We start from the raw sequence: 20,900 nt of genomic DNA on the forward strand, positions 1-20,900 counted from the left end.
TTCCAGAATCAAAGAAAAAAGTCCTTTTTTATCCCTAACTGAAGGTTTAAATTACATGGCTATTCCAGCTTGGAGAAGGATGAAGTCCACACTGGGTTGCTGGGTACCTGCTGTGGGTGGGTTACTGAGCTGCATGCTGGGAACACCACAGTGAAGAAAATCAAGTAAAACAGTTTTCAGTTCCATCAGACTTTTGTTTTGATTTTTTTTTAATGTAGTTTTGGATTCAGATGTCCTGCCAGAATCTGCTGCTGCTAAGTCACTTCAGTCGTGTCCGACTCTGTGCAACCCCATAGACGGCAGCCCACCAGGCTCTCCTGCCCCTGGAATTCTCCAGGCAAGAACACTGGAGTAGGTTGCCATTTCCTTCTCCAATGCATAAAAGTGAAAAATGAAAGTGAAGTCGCTCAGTCGTGTCTGACTCTTAGCGACCCCGTGGACTGCAGCCCACCAGGCTCCTCCGTCCGTGGGATTTTCCAGGCAAGAGTACTGGAGTGGGGTGCCATTGCCCTCTCCACCTGCCAGAATCTAAAAACCAGTAAATTCAAACTGGAGCTAACATTTTAAATTTTGAATAATCCTTGTATTCTCTACAACTACCCAGAAAAATTAGGTGACACAATTTGGGCGACAATTGATAATCAGAGAACAAAAATAGGGAAGTTGCAAACTGTGGAATGAAAGCGGCTGGCCCGTTTCTGTGAGATCAGAAGTGATGAAATACGCAGGAAGCCCTGAGCCATAGAAACGCCAGAAGTGACAGCAAGGAGCCGCTTTCACGCTTCGCTCTCAAGCAAAGTGGACTCACTGGCCGTGCTTAGTGACGCTTAGTTTCTTGGCCGTCGACATCTTTTGTTAAAGTTATTATGGAAATCCCTACAGGAAAAAATAAGCCTTGATTATGGAGCTAAAGCTTTCTTCTTTCCCACATTGAAACCATTTCTAATGAGTCGTGATGGTGTGAGGCCACACAGGTAAACCTGGCATTGTGCACTGAACGTTCTCTCCTGCGCCTCCACAAACCTGCTCCCCGAGCTCCAGGGTATCTTGCCCCTCATGGCCATCCTGGGGGTCCCATGGGGCCACCTCCTGGCCACCCGCGCCCCTGACACCGCATCCCTTCCCCAAAGCCCCCCCCCCCCCGCCCTGCCCCTCCCCCGACCCAGGCTCTCCTATCTGAGCACCTGGGCGGGACCCCTGCCACCGACTCCTCCCAGCACGGGGCCACCAGGCCTGCCCTCAAGCTGCACCTCCAGCCCTCCCCTTCCCACCCCGCTCTCTGCAAGCCTGTCCCCCCTCCCCTCCTGCCACACCCGAGCCTGCTCTCCCGGGCCCTGGACACACGCCCGCCCCAGCTGCTCACCTGTGTGGCTCCTTTCAGGACCTTGCTCTGCACATGCTGCTCAGGTTGCTTTGTCTCTTCTGGCCCACTTCCCCTCAGGTCTTCTCTGATCTTGCATTCTCACCCCAAACCCTTGTCATCACTGCCCCCCCCAGCTCCCCCGCCCTAGCTTATCCCTCCTCCTCCAAGAGTGGACGGCAGCTCTTTTTATCTTAATGCCAGTTCTTCACGTGCATGGTTTCTTCTCTTTCTAAACAATAATCTCCTTGAGGGCAGGACTCTGAACTGATTTCACTTCGATGTCACTGGAGTTCCTGGCATCATACTTTCATAGACTAAGCGTTTCATAAATATTAGTTTAATGACTAGGCAATCAAACATGTATTTAGAAATAATGGCCATGTAAATTAGTTATGCTGAGAACAGCACAGGAACAAACTTTATTTAAAATATACTATACATGAAAATACTTCCAAACCAAGCCACTCAGAGGATTATCATATAATAGATCAACTTTAGAAAAAGAGAACTCATTTTTTATGTACTATCTTTTATTTAGGAGTTTCTTTTTGTATCTCTACTGACACAAGACTACCTCTTTTTCTGTTAAAGGAGTTTAAGCTTCGTAAAAGTTCTCAACATGGCATTTGTTCCAACGTGGTGTTTATTTCCTGCTCAACACTGTCACAACAGAGGCAGCTGGACCCTTTCAGTATTCAACTTCATGCATTGCTGTGCACACAAAACGTGACGTCTTCTTACAAAATTCACACACCTGCTGTACTTAAATATACTCCAAACTCACTTTCTTTATGATTCATTTTAAGGGCAATAAAGAGACAGTGACAGTTATTATAATAGGATTTAATATGAATGAAAAGTATAACCTGTGTGTAAGACCGTTGCTACCTAAAGGCTCAGAACTAAGAAACTGAGTGCAGTTGGCAAAAAAAAATCATGGATACTTCATATAGAAACTTCTAGAGGATTTCAGTAACAGTGAGAATAAATACCACATGTATGACATGTATGACACTGAATTGTCACAAAACATTTACTTCCAAATTATCTCTGAAGAAACACACAGGCAACTGCATAAAAGTAGTTTAATGGACTCGTTCTAAATAATTTCTTGATTAATTAATAAATTCTGGCCCATGAGCTAAGATTTCACTTAAAAACTAGTAATGATACGTTTCGCACGTGTAAACGAATGAACTACGGTCAATGAGGCTGTCTTCCCGGACAGCTTCATTTCCCGGACAAAGCACACGCTGTGGCCCCGCACAGGGGCCGTGGAAGGGCGGCCGGAGGGGCGCAGAGCCTGGCGAAGCGCTCCCCGCAGCCTGGCCCGCCCCGTCCTCGCGCACCCACAGTCTCCCAGGCGCCAGGGTGCCACCCTCTGATCCGGGCCCCAGCCTGGACCTGCTCTGGCTGTCAGCGCAGCCGCACATGCGCACACAGCCCTGAGCAGCCCCGCGGAGAACACGCCTGGGCCGGCCTGAGCGGCAGTGCTCGGGCGGCAGGACTGAGTGACCCCAGTTGCCGAGGCCACCAAGCCCACTTGAATGAGAGCGCTTTTCGGTTTCTTCCTGAGTAAGTTGCCTGTTGGTGTAAGAAGTCATCCCTGCTGAGGCCTCCGGCTAAGCCCAGCTAAAATCCCCAACCTGTGGACTTACTCACAGCCCGGATGAGTCTTACTGCTTGAAACCTGCTGAGTCCCGGGTGGAGAGGGGCTGTGATGGGTCATTACTGTGACCACAGACAACGGACATGGAATCATGGACGGACTGAGCTTACAGAGAGACAACAGCCAGACCGTATGTGATAACAGAATACTGACCCACAGTCTGGCAGCAAGCAGCCAGGAAACCAGCCCATCGCCTCTGCAGCCACCAGGCCAGGCAGTCAGGATTGATCCACTCCAGCTTTGGCGTGTTTTATCCATCCTGTCAAGTCAGGGCAAAGCAGAAAAGCTAAGTGTGCCCCAAACCAGGCACACCAGATGTCCCCATCTCCACCTTCCCTGTGCCCACGGCCTCCCGCAGGGCACACTGAGCCTCCCCCCTTTCACTCCTGCCCGTCTTCGAGGCTCTGCTGAACAGGAGTGCTGGTGGCCAACGCCCCCTTGATAGAAAACCCTTAATCAATAGCACGTCTTCCTGGTCGGTCTTTCTTTACTTCCACTGCACGAGGGAGCAGAGGCTTGTAGACGTCATTACCAGCTCTGACAGAGGTATAACCAGGAGCCAAATCATGATGTAAATAAAAGCGCCTGGTCAAAAAGCTGTGTTTTCACATCCTTTCGCTTCAGCTTTGCCTTTTACAGCAGAGTCTTTCGTCGCAGATGACTTGAGACATTCCTCACGGTGTGCCTAGGAGCTTCTCTTAACCCTTCAGCCTCAAAGCCTTTCTCCTCTGAAGCCCCTTTCCTGGTGATCATCCTTGTCCATCTCCTCTAAAGTCACCACCTAGTCTGAATCCACCAGATCTTCAATCAGCAATGGCTTTTCCCACGAGGCCATTTCCATCAGCTACAGTACGTCGTGATGCTCACAAGATCTGTAATCTTAGCTTTGCAATCCTTTGCCTCATGTTCTTAAAGTGTACAGTGTCCGCCCTCGGTCAGAGGTGGACGGAGGAGCTGCGGCACAGCTGATACTGGAGCATGGGGGACGTCTCTCTAGAGCTAGTTCTGTAGGCGCTTTGGTAGATCAATTTCGATCATGACGCCAGGACAGCGATACTTCACTGCTTTCATAACCTTCTTATGTTTTAGAAAGGCCTTTTGGAAACAAAAACATTCTAGTAAAAAATTTTATCTAAAAACAACCCTCAATACTTTTTATTTTTTAAATAGCATGTCAAGTGTGATTCCCTTGATCACACATTCATTTTCACAGTCTCTCTCTTTGTATACATGCATTGGAGAGATGGCTAAATGGTGTTCACCAAATGTTCATGATGACTACTCCTTGTGGTGGGGCCTTAAGTCTGTCCACGTAGGTTTATACATGTGTGTATGTGTTCACTTTCTTCTTTGTACAGTTATATATTACTAGAAGTTGTTTAAAAGGGTCTATGATTTTACAAAACAGTGACGTTTTTCTTTTTGAAAACCCAAAACTTAAAAGTATACAAATAAACATCTATTTATTCAATAACTTACTGATAATTTATGAAAGTAAAAAACAATCAGGGAAGAGTTTAGAAACATACATATACCAAATAAATAGTAGATACAAGAGAGCTAAGGGAGAAAGTAAAAAAATTCAGGGATCATATAAAGTAAAAGGTTAAAAAACTAAAAGAACAGATAATGAGGGAGGGACAAAGAAAAATTACCCAATGAAAGGGAATGAAAGAAAGTAACCCAAGAAGAAGACAGTTATATGGGGAAAAAAACAAGACAAACAAAACATCTAGACACACAATGCTGACTTTTACTTTGACACGTAAATAGCTTGCAGACATCACTCCCATACTCACAAGGAAAAAGCTGAAAAAATCAACAACTTTTCTTAGGATGACCAGAGATTAAGATCAGAGGGCAAACCATCACGCAAGAAACAGACCTGGCTCTCTAATCACTGGCGCGTGGACCAGCTTAAGAGCTGAAAGCCACTGGGGGGCCAGGTCTTCTGCCAGTTTCACCACCAGGAGTTTTACCAGGTTCTCATGGTGAATCTTGCAGGAAGACTCCCCTCCCCGGGGTCCATGGCAGTGGGAGGGAACACGCAAAGGAAGCGGCATTTTGAAACACACACGGAGCTTTCTCTTCTTTGCCCAGAGACCTGCCCTCATGGGAAACTTCGCTGTTGCAGCCAGGGACCTGGGGAGAGGACAGGTGGGTGAGTCGATCCCCAGCTATTCTTCCTGTCTCATACGAGGGAGGAAGGCTGACGGACTCTTGTCAAGTTCACAGCCCGTGGACACTGGCCCGTTAAAAAGTGAAGATTTATCCTAAGATTATAGAATGCTTCTCCTGCCCCATACCCAGCCACCACATCAGCAGGGCTTCAGGATAATCAGAGTGGATTACGACTAAGAGAGATGAGGCAGAGCATCTATCTAAGAGTTTCAGGGGAAATCCAATGGCAGTAGGGGAAAGAAGAACAAAGACCACAGTGGAAATGGAAGCGTTGGTACCTCCAGCTACAGCAAGGATTAAACACAGCACAGCTCCTCACCAGAGAAGCAAAGAACACTACACTCAAGGTCTACTTACCTCACTTCCTATTACCCAAAACATGCCTGGCTCCCACCAAAAATAATAAGACATACAAAAGGCACTTTAAAAACCGCTGTCGGGACGTCCCTGGTGGCGCAGCAGATGGGGAGCCACCTGCCAGTGCAGGGGACATGGGTTCGATCCCCGGTCCGGGAAGCTCCCACATGCCACAGACACCACAGCTACTGAAGCCCACACGCCCTAGGGCCTGTGCTCCACAACAAGAGGAACCGCTGCAATAGGGAGCCCGAGCACCAAGATGGACAGTGGCCCCTGCTCGCCACAGCCAGAAAAAGCCCCCACAGCAACCAAGCCCAGCGAAGCCAGAGACTCACGAAACAAATCTGCTTTTTAAAAAACCTGAGGTCTGAAAAGACAAAGCAAGCATGTGAACCGGACTCCAATATGGCACAGATTTTGAAATTATCAAATGGGTCTTTTTTAGAACAACGACAAATAGGATGATGGTTCGAGTGGGATAAAATGAACAACACGCAAGAACAGACAGGGAATTTAAGCAGAGACGGAAATTCTAAGAAGGAGTCAAAAGGAAACCCGAGAAATCAAAACTACTGTAGAGTGCCTCTTCTGGCTCATCAGGAGACTGTGGCACGCGGCCAGGGACAGACTCAGCGAGCTTGAAGACACACCAGTGAAAACCTCCCAAACTGAAATGCAGAGAGGATAAAGAAGGAAAAAGAAAGAGAACATCCAGTAACTGTGGGACAGTTCCCAAAGATTTAACATTTGTGCAATTAGACCATCAGAAGGAGAAGGAAAGAGGTGGGAAAAAGAAATATTTGAAATAATAATGGATAAGAATTTTCAAAATTAATGGTAGCCACCAAACCACAGATCCAGGAAGCCCAGCAACATCAACCAAGAGAAATGCCAAAAATTGTATGCCTGGCACATCACATACAAATCACAGAAAGCCAAAGGAAGAGACGGGATCTTGAAAGTCAAGAGAAAAAAAAAACCCATCTTACCTATAGAGGGATAAGGATAATATTTACATCAGACTTCCCTTCAGAAATCAGGCAAGCAAGAAAAAAGTGCAGTAAAATATTTAAAGCATTGGAAAAAAAAAAAAACCACTAACCTAGAATTCTGTATTTAGTGAAATTATCCTTTCAAAGTGAAGGGGACACTAACAATAATCTGAAAAGGAAATAATTCAATTTTCAACTGCATCCCAAAGAATAACATATTTAGGAATAAATTTATGCAAGGAGGTGTAAGGCTTTTACACTGAAAACTGCAAAATCTTGCTGAAAGAAATCAAAGAAGACCGTAATAAATGGAAAGATATCCTGTGTTCTTGGATTGGAAGGCTTAATACTGTTAAAATGACAGTCCTACCAAATGCGGTGCAGAGATTCATTGCAATGAACCCCTATCAAAATCCCAATAGTATTTTTGCAGAAATGGGAAAATAAATTCTAAAACTTATATGGAAGCTCAAGGGACCCAAAATAGCTAAAACAATCCTGAAACAGAAGAGTAAAATTGTAGTCTCCTACGGCTCAATTTCAAAACTTACTGCAAAATACGACTTGCACCAGCATAAGGACAGACACATAGACCAATGTACTAGAACTGAGATTCCAGGTATACGTCTATGGTTAACTGATTTTTAACAAAGGTGCCAAGGCCATCCAATGGGGAAAGGGTGGTATCTTCCCAGAAAATGGTGCTGGGAAAAATAGATATCCACGTGCAAAAGGATGAACTACACCTTTGCCTTACACCATATACAAGCATTAACTCAAAATAGATTGAAGAACTAAGTGTAAGAGCTAAAACTACAGAACTCTTCGAAGAAAACATTAACGGAAAATCTGCATGACATTGGATTTAGTGTGATGTCTTGGATACGACACCAAGAGCATCAACAAAAGAAAACACAGATCAATGGGACTATTAAACTATGACCTGTCTGCTTATAGAAGAAGATTATGAAGGGAGTGAAAAGACACACCACAAAATGGGAAAAAATATTTGCAAATCCATATATGATAAACGTTTCATTTCCAGAATATATAAAGATCTCCTAAAATTCAAAAACAAGCATATAAGCCAATTTAAAAATGAGCAAGTGACTTGAATAAACATTTCTTCAAAGACAATATACAAGTGGTCTCCAAGCACATGGAAAGCTCCTCAATGTCATTAGTTATTAAGGAAATGCAAATTAAAATCACAGTGAGATACCACCTCACGACTATTAGGATGGCTGTAACATTTTTAAGTTCAAAATAGCAAGTGTTGGAGATAATGTAGAGAAACTGAACTGGTACATTACGGACAATGTGAAATGGTGCGTCTGCCATATAAAACAGTGTGGTGGTCACATACCGTATGACTCAGCAATTTCACTCCTGGCATGTACACGAAAGAACTGAAAATAGATATTGAACAAATGCAAGTACATGTGTGTTCACAGCAGTGCTACTGACATTAGCCAAAACATGGGAACAGCCCGAGCATCTAAGAATGAAGAATGGATATACACATTGTGGCACATACATACAGTAGAATATTACTCAGCCAGAAAAAAGAATGACGTGCAGACATAGACTACAACAGGGATGCAGCTCAAAACCATTCTGCCAACTCACAAAGATCAGACACAAAGAGTCATAGGGCGATTCTGTGTCTGTGAAATATCCGAGTAGGTGAATCCACAGAGTTAGAATGCAGACTGCTGGTTGCCAGGGGGAGGAGGCAATGGTATGGGATTGTATTTTCTCCATGGAGTTATCAGAATGTTTTGGAACTAATCAGAGGTGGTAGTTGCACATTTTGAGGATGTTAAATGCCACTGAATTGTTCACTGTAAAACGGTTAACTTTATGCTGTGTGAATTTCACCTAGATAAATTGTTTTTAAAATAACGGAGAAATGTAGACCTTTTCAGACAAAAAAAAAAACCTGAAGGAATTTGCTCCCAGGAAAATTGTCTTTCAAGAAATGCCTAAAGTTTTTCAGAAAGAAGGGAAATGACATGGTCAGAAATTCAAATATACTTTTTAAAAAGTATATTTGAATAAAAAAGATGGTTAGAGAAGGAACAGATGAAGGCAAAACAAAATTTTTCATTTTTTCATGTTCTTCACTGATCTAATAGATCTATTGTTTCTTCAATATAATCAACAAAGAGCAACATATTGGATGATTTATAGCCTACAGATAAGTGAAATGACACCAACGTTATAAGGAATGGCAGAGAGTGTAGCATCTACTCCTATCCATGAAGCAGCATAATGTTATTTGAAATCAGATCAGGTTAGCTGCAAATGTATACAGTAGACTTAGTGAGTGAGTGAGTGAGTGAAGTCGCTCAGTCGTGTCCAACGCTTTGCGACCCCATGGACTGGAGCAGGCTCCTCCGTCCATGGGATTTTCCAAGCAAGAATAATGGACTGGATGGCCATTTCCTTCTCCAGGAGATCTTCCTGACCCAGGAACTGAACCCAGGTCTCCCGCATAGTAGGCAGACACTTTACCATCTGAGCCACCAGGGAAGTCTCCGCTAAAATAACTTTTAAAGGAGTATAATTGATATACTAAGAAAGGAGGGAAAACGAAACAATATAAAATGTTCAAGTAAAATCACAAAAGGCAGAAAAAGAAGGAAAGACCAAAAAGAAACAACAAATACCAAAAAAATTAAAAAAACATATATAGCAATAAATATTAATCCAACTATATAATAATCACTTTATAAGTGAATGATTTAATGTATTACATTAAAACACAGAGACTGACAAAGTGGATTAAAATACAACAGTCAACTACATGTTGTTTAAAAGAAACCCACTTTATATAAAGACAATGCTAGATTAACAGTAAAGGGATAGAGACAGATATACCATGTGAGCACTAATCAAAAGAGAGCTGGAGAAGTTGTATTGATGTCAAACAAAGCCAACCTAAGGAGAGGATAATCATCAAAGATAAAGACAGGCATTTCATAATGATAAAGGGGTCAACTCTACATGAAGACATAACTATTTTTAATGTGTATGTACCTAACAACAGGTCAAAATATGTGAGGCACAAATTTACAGATCTGCAAGAAGAAATAGATAAATCCACTATTATAAGTGGAAACTTCAACAGCCTCCCATCAGTAAATGGGAGTGACAGTAAATGGGAGTGACAGTAAATGACAGATCCAGCCTGTAGAAAATCATTAAGGACATAGTTGAGCTGACCAGCACCATCATTCAACCAAATTTAATTGACATTTAAAGAATAGTTCATTCAACAACAGCACAATGTACATTCTTCACAAGTTCATATGGAATATTCATCAAGATAAACCACATTCTGAAACTAAACTACTAGTTATCAGTAACTGAAACAGTTTGAAAATGCTGAAATATTGGGGGAATCAATTACACTGTGTGGATCACAATAAACTGGAAAATTCTGAAAGAGATGGGAATACCAGACCACCTGACCTGCCTCTTGAGAAATCTGTATGCAGGTCAGGAAGCAACAGTTAGAACTGGACATGGAACAACAGACTGGTTCCAAATAGGGAAAGGAGTACATCAAGGCTGTATATTGTCACTCTGCTTATTTAACTTATATGCAGAGTATATCATGAGAAATGCTGGGCTGGAAGAAGCACAAGCTGGAATCAAGATTGCCGGGACAAATATCAATAACCTCAGATATGCAGATGACACCACCCTTTTGGCAGAAAGTGAAGAGGAACTCAAAAGCTTCTTGATGAAAGTGAAAGAAGAGAGTGAAAAAGTTGGCTTAAAGCTCAACATTCCGAAAACTAAGATCATGGCATCTGGTCCCATCACTTCATGGGAAATAGATGGGGAAACAATGGAAACAGTGTCAGAGTTTATTTTTCTGGACTCCAAAATCACTGCAGATGGTGACTGCAGCCATGAAATTAAAAGACGCTTACTCCTTGGAAGGAAAGTTATGACCAACCTAGATAGCATATTCAAAAGCAGAGACATTACTTTGCCAACAAAGGTCCGTCTAGTCAAGGCTATGGTTTTTCCTGTGGTCATGTATGGATGTGAGATTTGGACTGTGAAGAAGGCTGAGTGCTGAAGAATTGATGCTTTTGAAGTGTGGTGTTGGAGAAGACTCTTGAGAGTCCCTTGGACTGCAAGGAGATCCAAGCAGTCCATTCTGAAGGAGATCAGCCCTGGGATTTCTTTGGAAGGAATGATGCTGAAGCTGAAACTCCAGTACTTTGGCCACCTCATTCGAAGAGCTGATGCATTGGAAAAGACTCTGATGCTGGGAGGGATTGGGGGCAGGAGGAGAAGGGGACGACAGAGGATGAGATGGCTGGATGGCATCACTGACTCGATGGACGTGAGTCTGAGTGAACTCCGGGAGTTGGTGATGTACAGGGAGGCCTGGTGTGCTGCGATTCATGGGGTCGCAAAGAGTCGGACACGACTGAGCGACTGATCTGAACTGAGGAAAAAAAATCTTCAACGAAGCTTCTGATTGCCTTGTTTCATCAATATAATACCATTCATTCCCATGTTACATCACTAACGTGGCCTTCAACAATCAATGATCTATTTCCAACCAACTTGGTAAGTTCTTTAGACCTCGCTTTCAGAAGAGTGGAGAAAAAAGGGACTATTTGCATTTTGTATGTTGTCTCTGTACTTTCAGCTGAACTTCATTTGAATAAAAGTTGAAATAGTACAACTGAGTCAGTGTCTCAAGAAGCTTCTGTTGGTCTCCGGGTTGGGCCAGAGTGCGGCGTTAAGTACTGGATCCAAGCTCACCTCTAACGACTAAAAAGCCAAAGACATGTAAGAAACAGTGGTTTTCGGACTCTGGACAACGGGTAGTGCGTGATGTGATGCTTAGAGAAGGGAAACCAGGGGGGCCCAGGCGAGTCCAAGCCATAACCGAGGCAAGACGGCGGCCCGGCGGCCCGGGGCCGGCGGGCTCCAGGAACCGCGCGGGGCGCGTGGGGAGAGAGCCGCGGAGAGAGCGCCCCGGGCCCGGCCGCACGCTAGCCCGTCCCTCGCGACCCCGCGCCCCGCGCTCCGCCCGCACGCCTGCGCGCGCGCCGCGCCCCCGAGCGAGGGCCGGGCGAGCGAGCACGCGCGGCGCGGCCTGTGCAGCGCGCGGCCGACGAGCGCGCGCGGTAAGAAAGCCCCGCCCGGTCATAGTGGGCGCCCGGCAGGGCCGGCAAGCATGCGCGATGCGGCTGCAAGCGGGGCGGGACCGGCGAGCATGCGCAGTGTGGCAGAGCCGCGGCGGGCCTCCGGAAAGCGGCTCCCGGCCCCGGGAGGCACGGGGCTGATGAGCATGCGCGCTGGTGCTAGCCTGGTGCGACGGCGGTTGCTAGGCAACGGCGAGCCGCGTCGGTGGAGGGCTCCGGCTGCGGTGGGCGTTGCGGTGGGCGTTGCGGCAGGCGGGGTGGATTGCGCTGCAGATGTGGTCTCCGGTAGGGAACGCGGGAAGGAAAGGAAGGGGACGCCCTGCGAGCGAAAGCGGTCGGCACTGTCCCCAGGACAGCCCACCTGCTCCGCGGCCATCCCTTGGGAGGGCCTGAAGGGTCAATGCTTGAGAATCCGTTACTGAAACCCTTCACGTGTACAGTTGACCCTTGAACTCAGAGTGAACTGCTGATTCCTCCCGTGTGCTGTGCGCGGATGTTCTTCAATAAATAACGTGCTACAGCGCCGTATCCTCCCTGGAGGAGGACGGGGGGTGGGGGGGGGGGGGGCTCCTGGGGCTTGAGCGTCCTGGGGACTTGGTCAAACTACTGGTACCCAGGGACCCAAGGACGTCATTTTACATCTGTCTCTGTGCTTCTGGCCAACCTAGGTGCAGTCTCATCAAAAACGTAAAACAAGGGATTCCTAAGTTATAAAACGTAATAAGACAGTGTCCAATTGTCTTTTTAAAACTTGGGTTTCTCTTGTATGCCTGTGTTTTTAACTAGCGTGTCTATAAATTAGCTTAAAGTCACTTAGACAAATTGGTAACTAATTACTTTGGCACCACAGTAGTGGTTTTTTGTTACCAAGTCCTACATCTTTTAACTAATTGTTAACAATGGAATTTACAAAGAAAGAATATTCCTATTAATTTTAGCTCTAAATACTGGGTAAGGATTAACTTTCTAGCCCTACCATTGCCACAGACTAATTATATAATTTTGGAGGAGTCAGTAATCTCCGGATACGTTTTCTCATTTTAAAATGAAGTTAGTGTGTGTGCGTGCACGCACGTGCGAGCTCAGTTGCGTCCGACTCTTTGCGACCCAAAATGAAGTTGGACTATACCTCAAAAAAATGAAATTGGACTAAATACTTGAAAATAGTTTCTAATACTGAAATTTAATGACACTATAGGACTTACAAGGGGCACCGTTTTTAAAAGCTCTTATCCTGATGTTAATCACAATGGCTTACACGAGATAAAACTGTCAACTGCAGATGGTTAGCTGTGATTATTAAACAATTTTTAGGATGATGTAAATTGTACTCTGCCAGGTTGTGGGCGTTTTGAAAGTAGAAGATTCTGGTAGTGATCTTTCAGCGTTTTAAATGTCTTCTGCCATTTCTCCAGCCTAGACTGTTGTGATGAAACATTGGAAGGAAACTTCCTTCATGCTTCTCTTGAAGCCGGAATGTAAGGGGAATGAGGTTGCCATGGAAACGGTCACCTCACTTCTAGGGGATCTTGGCAGCAGCTAAGCCCTGACTTTTCTCATTCTACATTTCTCATTGGACACTCTCTCCTTAGGAAGTTCATACTGTGGGACTAACTGGATGTAGGTGTCCATCCTGAGACACACATGAGGGATTACTTCCTTTCTCCTCTTACAGTCAGGCCCTCAATACTGGTCCCTAGATGACTTCAACAGGGTACTGTCTCTCCCCACCCCAGTGTATTTTGGTGTCTTGTCTTCTCAGATGATAAAGAATCATAAGATACACCCTTGTCTAAAAACTGACAGGGTCAACTCCGAATTCTTCCTCCAGCTTTGAAGGGAATTGGGCTGTGTCATTTAATCCTGACAGTCCTGCATGGAAAGTGCTGTGTGTGTGTCTTGAGATGGGAAAGCAGACTCAGATATGCTATGTATTTTGCAAACAGAGCAAGACTGGAACCTGGCTCACATTCTGTAGTCTGTACCCTTAGTGGGGGTAAGTCACAGAGCGCTCCTCCTCCATCCCAGGGCATCCACTGTTCCCTTCTCCTCTGAAACGCAAACCTCTGCTGAGTTCTGGAGCGCCTTTGCTTTCCTCATGCTTTGAGCAGCATGTTCATTGCCCGCTCTTTGTCCTTCAAATCCCAGGTTTAGTATTATCTCTTTAAGAAGCTTCCCCGAAGTCTCAGATGGTAAAGATTCTGCAATGCAGGAGACCCACGTTCGATCCCTGGATCAGGAAGATCCGCTGGAGAAGGAAATGGCAACCCACTTGAGTATTCAAGCCTGGGAAATCCCATGATCAGAGGAGCCTGGCGGGCTACAGTCCATGGGGTTGCAAAAAGTCACAGCAACTAACACTTTGACTTTTCAAGAAGCATTTTGCTTACATTCTCTGATCTTTTAGTCTGAAATTTTGTTGTATTCACACATGATATCACTATATTTAGCAATGGATTATTCTCGTTCACATTAATATGTTTCCCCCAACTCACTGGAGAACTGCTTGAGGACAGGGCCTGATCCAGATGCAACTGGCTCGAATTCCTCCAAGACCATACCTCGGAGCGTGGGCTGTGGTGGTAGGCGGTCCTGTCCTTCACCATCGGTTAGACCCTCAATTGATCTCTTCCCCATAAACTTCACCAGATGTTTTATGCACACTCTAACTTTGACTTTCTGTTGACTTTTTTACAGTGGAAGAATTGAAGGACTGGGATATGAAAGGATGATATACTTTGATGCAGCTAAGCAACAGCTTCTCCTGAATCAGCATGTTAAGAAATAAGGTACACAATCCTGTTTAAAACACAGTGTTTTACTCATGAATATGTTTTAATTCAGCTATTTGACGGTATAAAAATGGTTTGCAAACCTTGCATCAGTGAGGCACTGCCAGCTGTAGTGCTTGGTGCTAGCATTTCTTAGCTGCAGAGCAATTTTATTTTGTATAAGTTTTCACCAAAGAAACATGCACTTAAATGCAAGGTTCTCTGTAGTATAAAAGAAACAAGCTTTGCCTAATCTAATTATAGTGAAACAATGTGCTCGGGCATGCACAGCTTTTATAGGTCAGAATGTATTTATTCTTATTATGATTAAGGCCTTAGTAATTAAGTGAAAAGATGTTACTGTGTCCTTAACATAAATGAGACTGGCCTTTGGTCCCCCGACTTGGGTAGCGATCCATGCAGCATTCTTTACTACTGGATCTGGTCTGGTATGCCATCAAGGTTGAGTATTAAAGTGTAAGCTTTCTTGTAAATGAGCCATTAGATAATGTAACCAAAAGGCTTTTTTCCTGCTTTTAGGGTCATTCCTCTAAACAGGATAACTTAGCAGTCACTGCAGTGGCTTTACAAGATCACATTGTACATGATCTTCAACTTCAAAATCTTTCAGTAGCAGATTACTCTAAGACAAAGGTACAAAAGACAGAGAACAGATCCAAATCTCTAAAAAGAAATGCAAAGGCAACAATAGATACTGGACTTAAGAAAACCACACAAGGTGGCCTTAAAGTGGAAGATCCAGAAAAAGAATATGTTCTTGATCCAAAGCCACCACCATTAACTTTAGGTAAGCTGATCTCATCACTCTTATTTTGACTTACTAGAGCTAAAGAATCTGGTTGAGATGAGTAGTACCATTTTCTCTGATACAGAAATTATTTTAATTTATAATCTTACAGAAAGATATGTGTGTACTAAAGTTTAAAAACAGTGGTGGAAAAATAAATAAATAAAAACAGTGGTGGGGACAGTTTGAGCAAAAATTAAAGATAGTAATGATAAATGAAAGTTGCTTGGTCGTGTCTGACTCTTTGTGACCCCGTGGACTAAACAATCCATGGAATTCTCCAGGCCAGAATACTGGAGTGGGTAGCCTTTCCCTTCTCCAGGGGATCTTCCCAACCCAGGATCAAACCCAGGTCTCCCGCATTGCAAGTGGATTCTCTACCAGCTGAGCCACAAGGGAAGCCCAGTAATGATAAGTAGAGCAAGAATAAGTAAGAGGACAATAAAGTAAATATCTGTTAATCTACAGTGATAGAAATAAATCATTGAATAAATAATAGGAAAGGCTCTTTCTTACAGTTGATTAACAGCTATTAAATATAGTAGATAGGGGCTAGAAATAGGAAATGACCATCTGGCCAAGACCATAATGACAAAAAGCAGCCACATCACTTTGCCGACAAAGGTCCGTATAGTCAAAGCTATGGTTTTTCCAGCAGTCATGTACAGATGTGAGAGTTGGACCATAAAGAAGGCGGCAGCCAAAGAATTGGTGCTTTCAAACTGTTTTTCTGGAGAAGACTCTCGAGAGTCCTTTGGACTTCAAGGAGATCAAACCAGTCAGTCCTAAAGGAAATCAACCCTGAATACTCATCGGAAGGACTAACGTGAAGCTCCAATACTTTGGCCACCTGATGTAAAGAGTCGACTCATTAGAAAAGACCCTGATACTGGGAAAGATTGAGGACAGGAAGAGAAGGGGACAACAGAAGATGAGATGGTTGAATGGCAACACCGACTCAATGGGAGAAAGTGAAGGACAGGAAAGCCTGGTGTGCTGCAGTCCACGCAGTCACAAAGAGTCCAACGTGACTTAATGACTGAACAACAAGCACAGCGATGACAGTGGTACCCGGATGCTGGAACCAGCAGGGAGTGGTGCTGAGACTCGGACCTGGGCGCAGCCTCAGAGCGTCGCCCCAGGGCTGTACTCACTGCACAGAGAAAGCGGCGGCACCTTTACCGCGTGAGGAAGTCTGGGGCCAGGCTCTCAGAAGGGTGCAGGCCCCTCCCAGACACTCCTGCCAGAGAAGCATCTCTCAGTCTGCTCTGAGGACGCATCAGTTGGCCCACAAGGAGGGTCCTGCCCGGGCTCCACAGAAGCGTCAAGAGAAGCAAAGACCGAGGTGCCAGGCCAGGTCCTGAGGGGCCCAAGGGGCAGCCAGCTGAGCACATGTGCAATTGGGGCAGAGCAGACGGGCTTCAGTGAGACTAGGAGGACGCCCAGTGGGGCAGACAGATGAATCAACAGCGCTGGATCAACAGGCCGAGCTGGATGGGACCACGCGCTCAGGTCCCGTGACACATTAGCATCTGGGGAGGCCCAGGGCAAGGCGCGTGAGTCTCCTTTACACGGCTTTACAGTGTTAACAGACAAGTCCAAGCTATTGTAAGCTGCAAACCTAGGAACAGAAAAGGTTTTATTTATTTATTTTCATTTTTTGCAAGGGAGGGCAGATCCAGCCATGCACCCAGGAGGAGGCTGGTGAACATCAGCCAGCTGCCACCATAGATTCACAGGGTTAAGAGGATTTGTCCCTGCAGTTCCCTCATAGCTTGTTGGTAAATCATCTGCCTGTGATGCAGGAGGCCCAGGTTCGATTCCTGGGTCAGGAAGATCCCCTGGAGAAGAAAATGACAACCCACTCCAGTACTCTTGCCTGGAGAATCCCGTGGACGGAGGAGCCTGGCAGGCTACAGTCCACAGGGTCGAAAAGAGTCGGACACGACTAAGCGACTTCACCACCACCACCAAAGAACAGAGGAAGGATGTTCTTGACGGAGACAGAGGCACACGCAGGGCTCTGAAGCAAGGCAGCTCGGGTGCCTCAGTTGCTGAAAGGAGAGTGAGCTGCGGCCTGGTGAGCGAGGGTAGGGCAGAAGGGGAGACTGGGGAGAAACCGGGAGGGGCCGACTGGGAGGGGGGTTGTGGTTAGAACTTCTGTTGTGATGAAATATGTCAAGTTCACCACTGCAGCCATGTTAAGCGTGTCGTTCAGTGGCGGTAAGTGCGCTCCCGCTGCCCAGCGGTCATCGCTGCTGTCCATCTCCACAATGCCTTCATCCCCCCAGACTCTGCCCACTTACACACTCCCAGCCCCTCTCCCCACCTTGGCAACCACAAGTTTCCTCTCTGTCTCTCAGAATCCGACCACTTTGGCTCAGTCATTTAATATCTGTCCTTTTGTGTCTGGCCTGTTGCTCTCAGCGTAACGTCTTCAGGGTTCTTCGTTCTGGCAGTTGCAGCACTATCAGAACCTCCTCCTCGTTTAGGCCCACACACGACCCGCTTGCCGGCATGCAGCACGTCTGTCCATTCCGTCGGTGGGCACTTGAGTTGTTTCCTGTTTCAGTTACCATGTATGGTGCTGCCAGGAAGCTTTTTGTACAAATACCTGTTTGAGTCTCCACTTTCCATTCTTTGGGGCATGTGCCAAGAAGAGGAATTGCTGGACTGTGTGGTAATTCTATATTTAATTTTTTGAGGAACCGCCATAAAATTTTTTAAATGATGCTGGGCCTGGAGAGGAGGTTTGCTGGGGACCTGGTGGCGGAGCTACAGGAAAAGCAACTACTAAAAGGTTCACCCGAGCACTTCTTTGTTGCTGGGATGGACAAATATTTTCCCACCAGTTTCTGGTGGTCCCTGAGTGTCCTACCCCCTTATTGGGAAGATATATACTCACTAAACTGGGGAACCACCCTTGTGATGGGAAGTTTTTCAGCCCCTAGAGCTCTACAGCTCCTGGTTACTACTGAAGAACCCATTACACCTTCAATAGAGAGGGGCCAAAAACTATGGGAAGACAAAATCAACCCCCAGGTGTGGGACCAGGGGATTCCTGGACGAGCCCACCAAGCTGAACCGGTCATCATTGTCCTCCCGAGATCCCACTCGGTTTCCTAACCGGAAACAATATCCTCTCAAAAGAGAGGCTCGGGAGGGACTACAGCCTTTAATAAATAAATTCCTCGCTTGTGGGCTATTGGTCCCCACCAGTTCGCCATATAACACCCCAGTCCTCTCAGTAAAGAAAAAAGACGGAACCTGGCGAATGGTTCAAGATCTCCGGATCATAAATGAAGCTGTAGTCCCCCTCCATCCCACCCAATCCCTATGTAATCTTGGGAGAAATCCCACCCAGTGCCAAGTGGTTTACAGTCTTGGATCTCAAAGATGCATTTTTTTGCTTACCACTGGCTAAAGAATCCCAATACCTTTTTGTCTTTGAGTGGGAGGCCCCAGGAGAAAAACACCAACAGATGACTTGGACAGTATTACCTCAGGGGTTCAGAGATAGCCCCCACCTGTTTGGACAGTCCCTTAGCTGGGATCTCCTAGAACTGGACCTGGGACCTAATGGGAAAATATTACAATACGTAGATGACCTACTAATCTGCTCTCCAGATGAGAAAAGCGCCCAACAACATGCAATTCAGGTTCTAAACTTTTTGGCAGAAACGGGATATAAAGTCTCCCGTGCTAAGGCACAGATGGTCGAGACAAAGGTCACTTACCTGGGAGTTCAGATTACACACGGGTCCAGGAGGCTGTCTTCTGATCAGGTACAGTTGCCCTCCCCCACGACTCGAAAACAATTGCGAGCTTTCCTGGGGCTAACTGGTTATTGTAGAATCTGGATACCCAACTAGGGTCTAATTGCCCAGCCCTTATATGAAAACTTACAGGGACGAGATGATTCAATCCCACTGATGTGGGGAACTCCTCAAAAGAAGGCAGAGGCTACACTAAAACAGGCCTTAACTCAGGCACCTGCCTTGAGGTTGCCAGACCCAGAAAAAACATTCCAACTTTATGTCCATGAAAGAGAGGGAATAGCCTTGGGAGTGTTAACTCAAAGGCTGGGATCTGAGCCCCAGCCTGTAGCTTACTTATCCAAGAGGCTCGATCCAACTACCTGAGGTTGGCCCCCTGCCTTCGAAATCTTGCAGCTATTGCAATCATGATAGAAGATGCTTTAAAACTCTCCTTTCAGGGCAAACTAACTATTTTTACCAGCCACCAAGTAAAACAACTCCTAAGTGGGAGAGGCCATTTATGGATGTCTGATCAAAGAATCCTCAGATATCAAATAATGCTGATGGAAAATCCAGGCCTCACTATATCCCCTTGTGAGGTTCTTAACCCAGCCACCCTCCTCCTTACCCCCGAGGGCTCTCTCCCATTTCAGTCCTGTCTAGAAACCTTGGGCCACTGGACAAAACCCCGAGAGGGATTGTCAGAAGATCCTCTGACCAATCCTGAGGAAATCTGGTACACTGATGGGAGCAGCTTTGTCTTGGATGGAAAAAGAAGAGCCGGGTATGCAGTAGTCTCCAGTTTTGAGACCATAGAGGCTAGGCCTCTGCCACCAGGTACTTCAGCCCAATTAGCTGAGCTCATAGCCCTGACTTGAGCTTTAGAGCTGGGAAAAGGAAAAAGAATAGCCATTTACACTGACTCTAAGTATGCCTTTCTGGTGCTACATGCACATGCGGCTGTTTGGAAAGAAAGGGGCCGCTTGACCACCGAGGGTCCCCAGTCAAATACAGATGATCAGATTCTTCGACTCTTGGAGGCAGTCCATCTTCCCACTGAGGTTTCAGTCTCCCACTGTAAAGGACACCAAAAAGGGAACACGAAAGTGGCACGAGGGAACCAAGAGCTGATCAGGCAGCTAGGAGAGCAGCATTACAGAACCATGACCTAATAGGGATTGCCACCTTAGTTCCACAGACTAATTTGCCAGAAACTCCTTCATATACTGAAGGTGAGACTCTTAAAGCTAAGAGCGAGAGCTTTCCAGAAGATCATATGGGGTGGTTCCAAAGGAGGGACTCCTTTTTCTGCCTGGAAACCTTCAATGGAAGTTGGTTAACTCCTTACATGCCACCACTCATTTAGGAGAAAAGGCCTTCCAAAGATGACTAGAAAGGTCCTTCAGAGGAACAGGCCTCCAACCAACTATAAGACAGGTGGTCTCCTCTTGTCCCACTTGCCAATTTTAACAACCCTCAAGGAGCTCAAAGACCCCAGCTGGCCCAGCCCATCCAACGACGTGAGGCCTACCCAGGAGAGGACTGGCAGGTGGACTTCACCCAGATGCCAGTTTCCAAAGGTATAAATACCTATTAGTTATGATAGATACATTCACAGGATGGATTGAGCGCTTTCCCACCCAGGACAGAGAAGGCTGAGGAGGTGGTAAAAAACTGCTCCATGAAATCATTCCAAGATTTGGTCTGCCCAGGTCATTACAAAGTGACAGTGGGGCATCCTTTACTTCTAAGGTCACCCAAAAGAGTCTCGAAAGCATTGGGCATTACTTATTATCTCCACTGTGCCTGGAGGCCTCA

General features: G+C 45.7%; 1 protein-coding gene across 3 annotated transcripts in view; it reads left to right on the forward strand.

Annotated features, from left to right (window-relative positions):
* The first annotated feature begins 11,726 nt into the window (after positions 1–11,726).
* The window catches only part of RNF32 (ring finger protein 32), a 39,164-nt gene continuing 29,990 nt past the window's right edge, over positions 11,727–20,900 (forward strand). For 2 of the 3 annotated variants that reach the window (XM_005902704.2, XM_070368988.1), the window contains exons 1-3: positions 11,727–12,030; positions 14,443–14,534; positions 15,057–15,324. In XM_005902704.2, the coding sequence (XP_005902766.1) occupies positions 14,520–14,534; positions 15,057–15,324 (283 nt within the window). In that variant the 5' untranslated portion in view covers positions 11,727–12,030; positions 14,443–14,519. The remainder of the gene's footprint in view (positions 12,031–14,442; positions 14,535–15,056; positions 15,325–20,900) is intronic. The other variant, XM_070368987.1, reaches the window with a different exon arrangement.

The sequence above is a fragment of the Bos mutus genome, chromosome 4 (assembly GCF_027580195.1).
Source record: "Bos mutus isolate GX-2022 chromosome 4, NWIPB_WYAK_1.1, whole genome shotgun sequence".
Classification (NCBI taxonomy): domain Eukaryota; kingdom Metazoa; phylum Chordata; class Mammalia; order Artiodactyla; family Bovidae; genus Bos; species Bos mutus.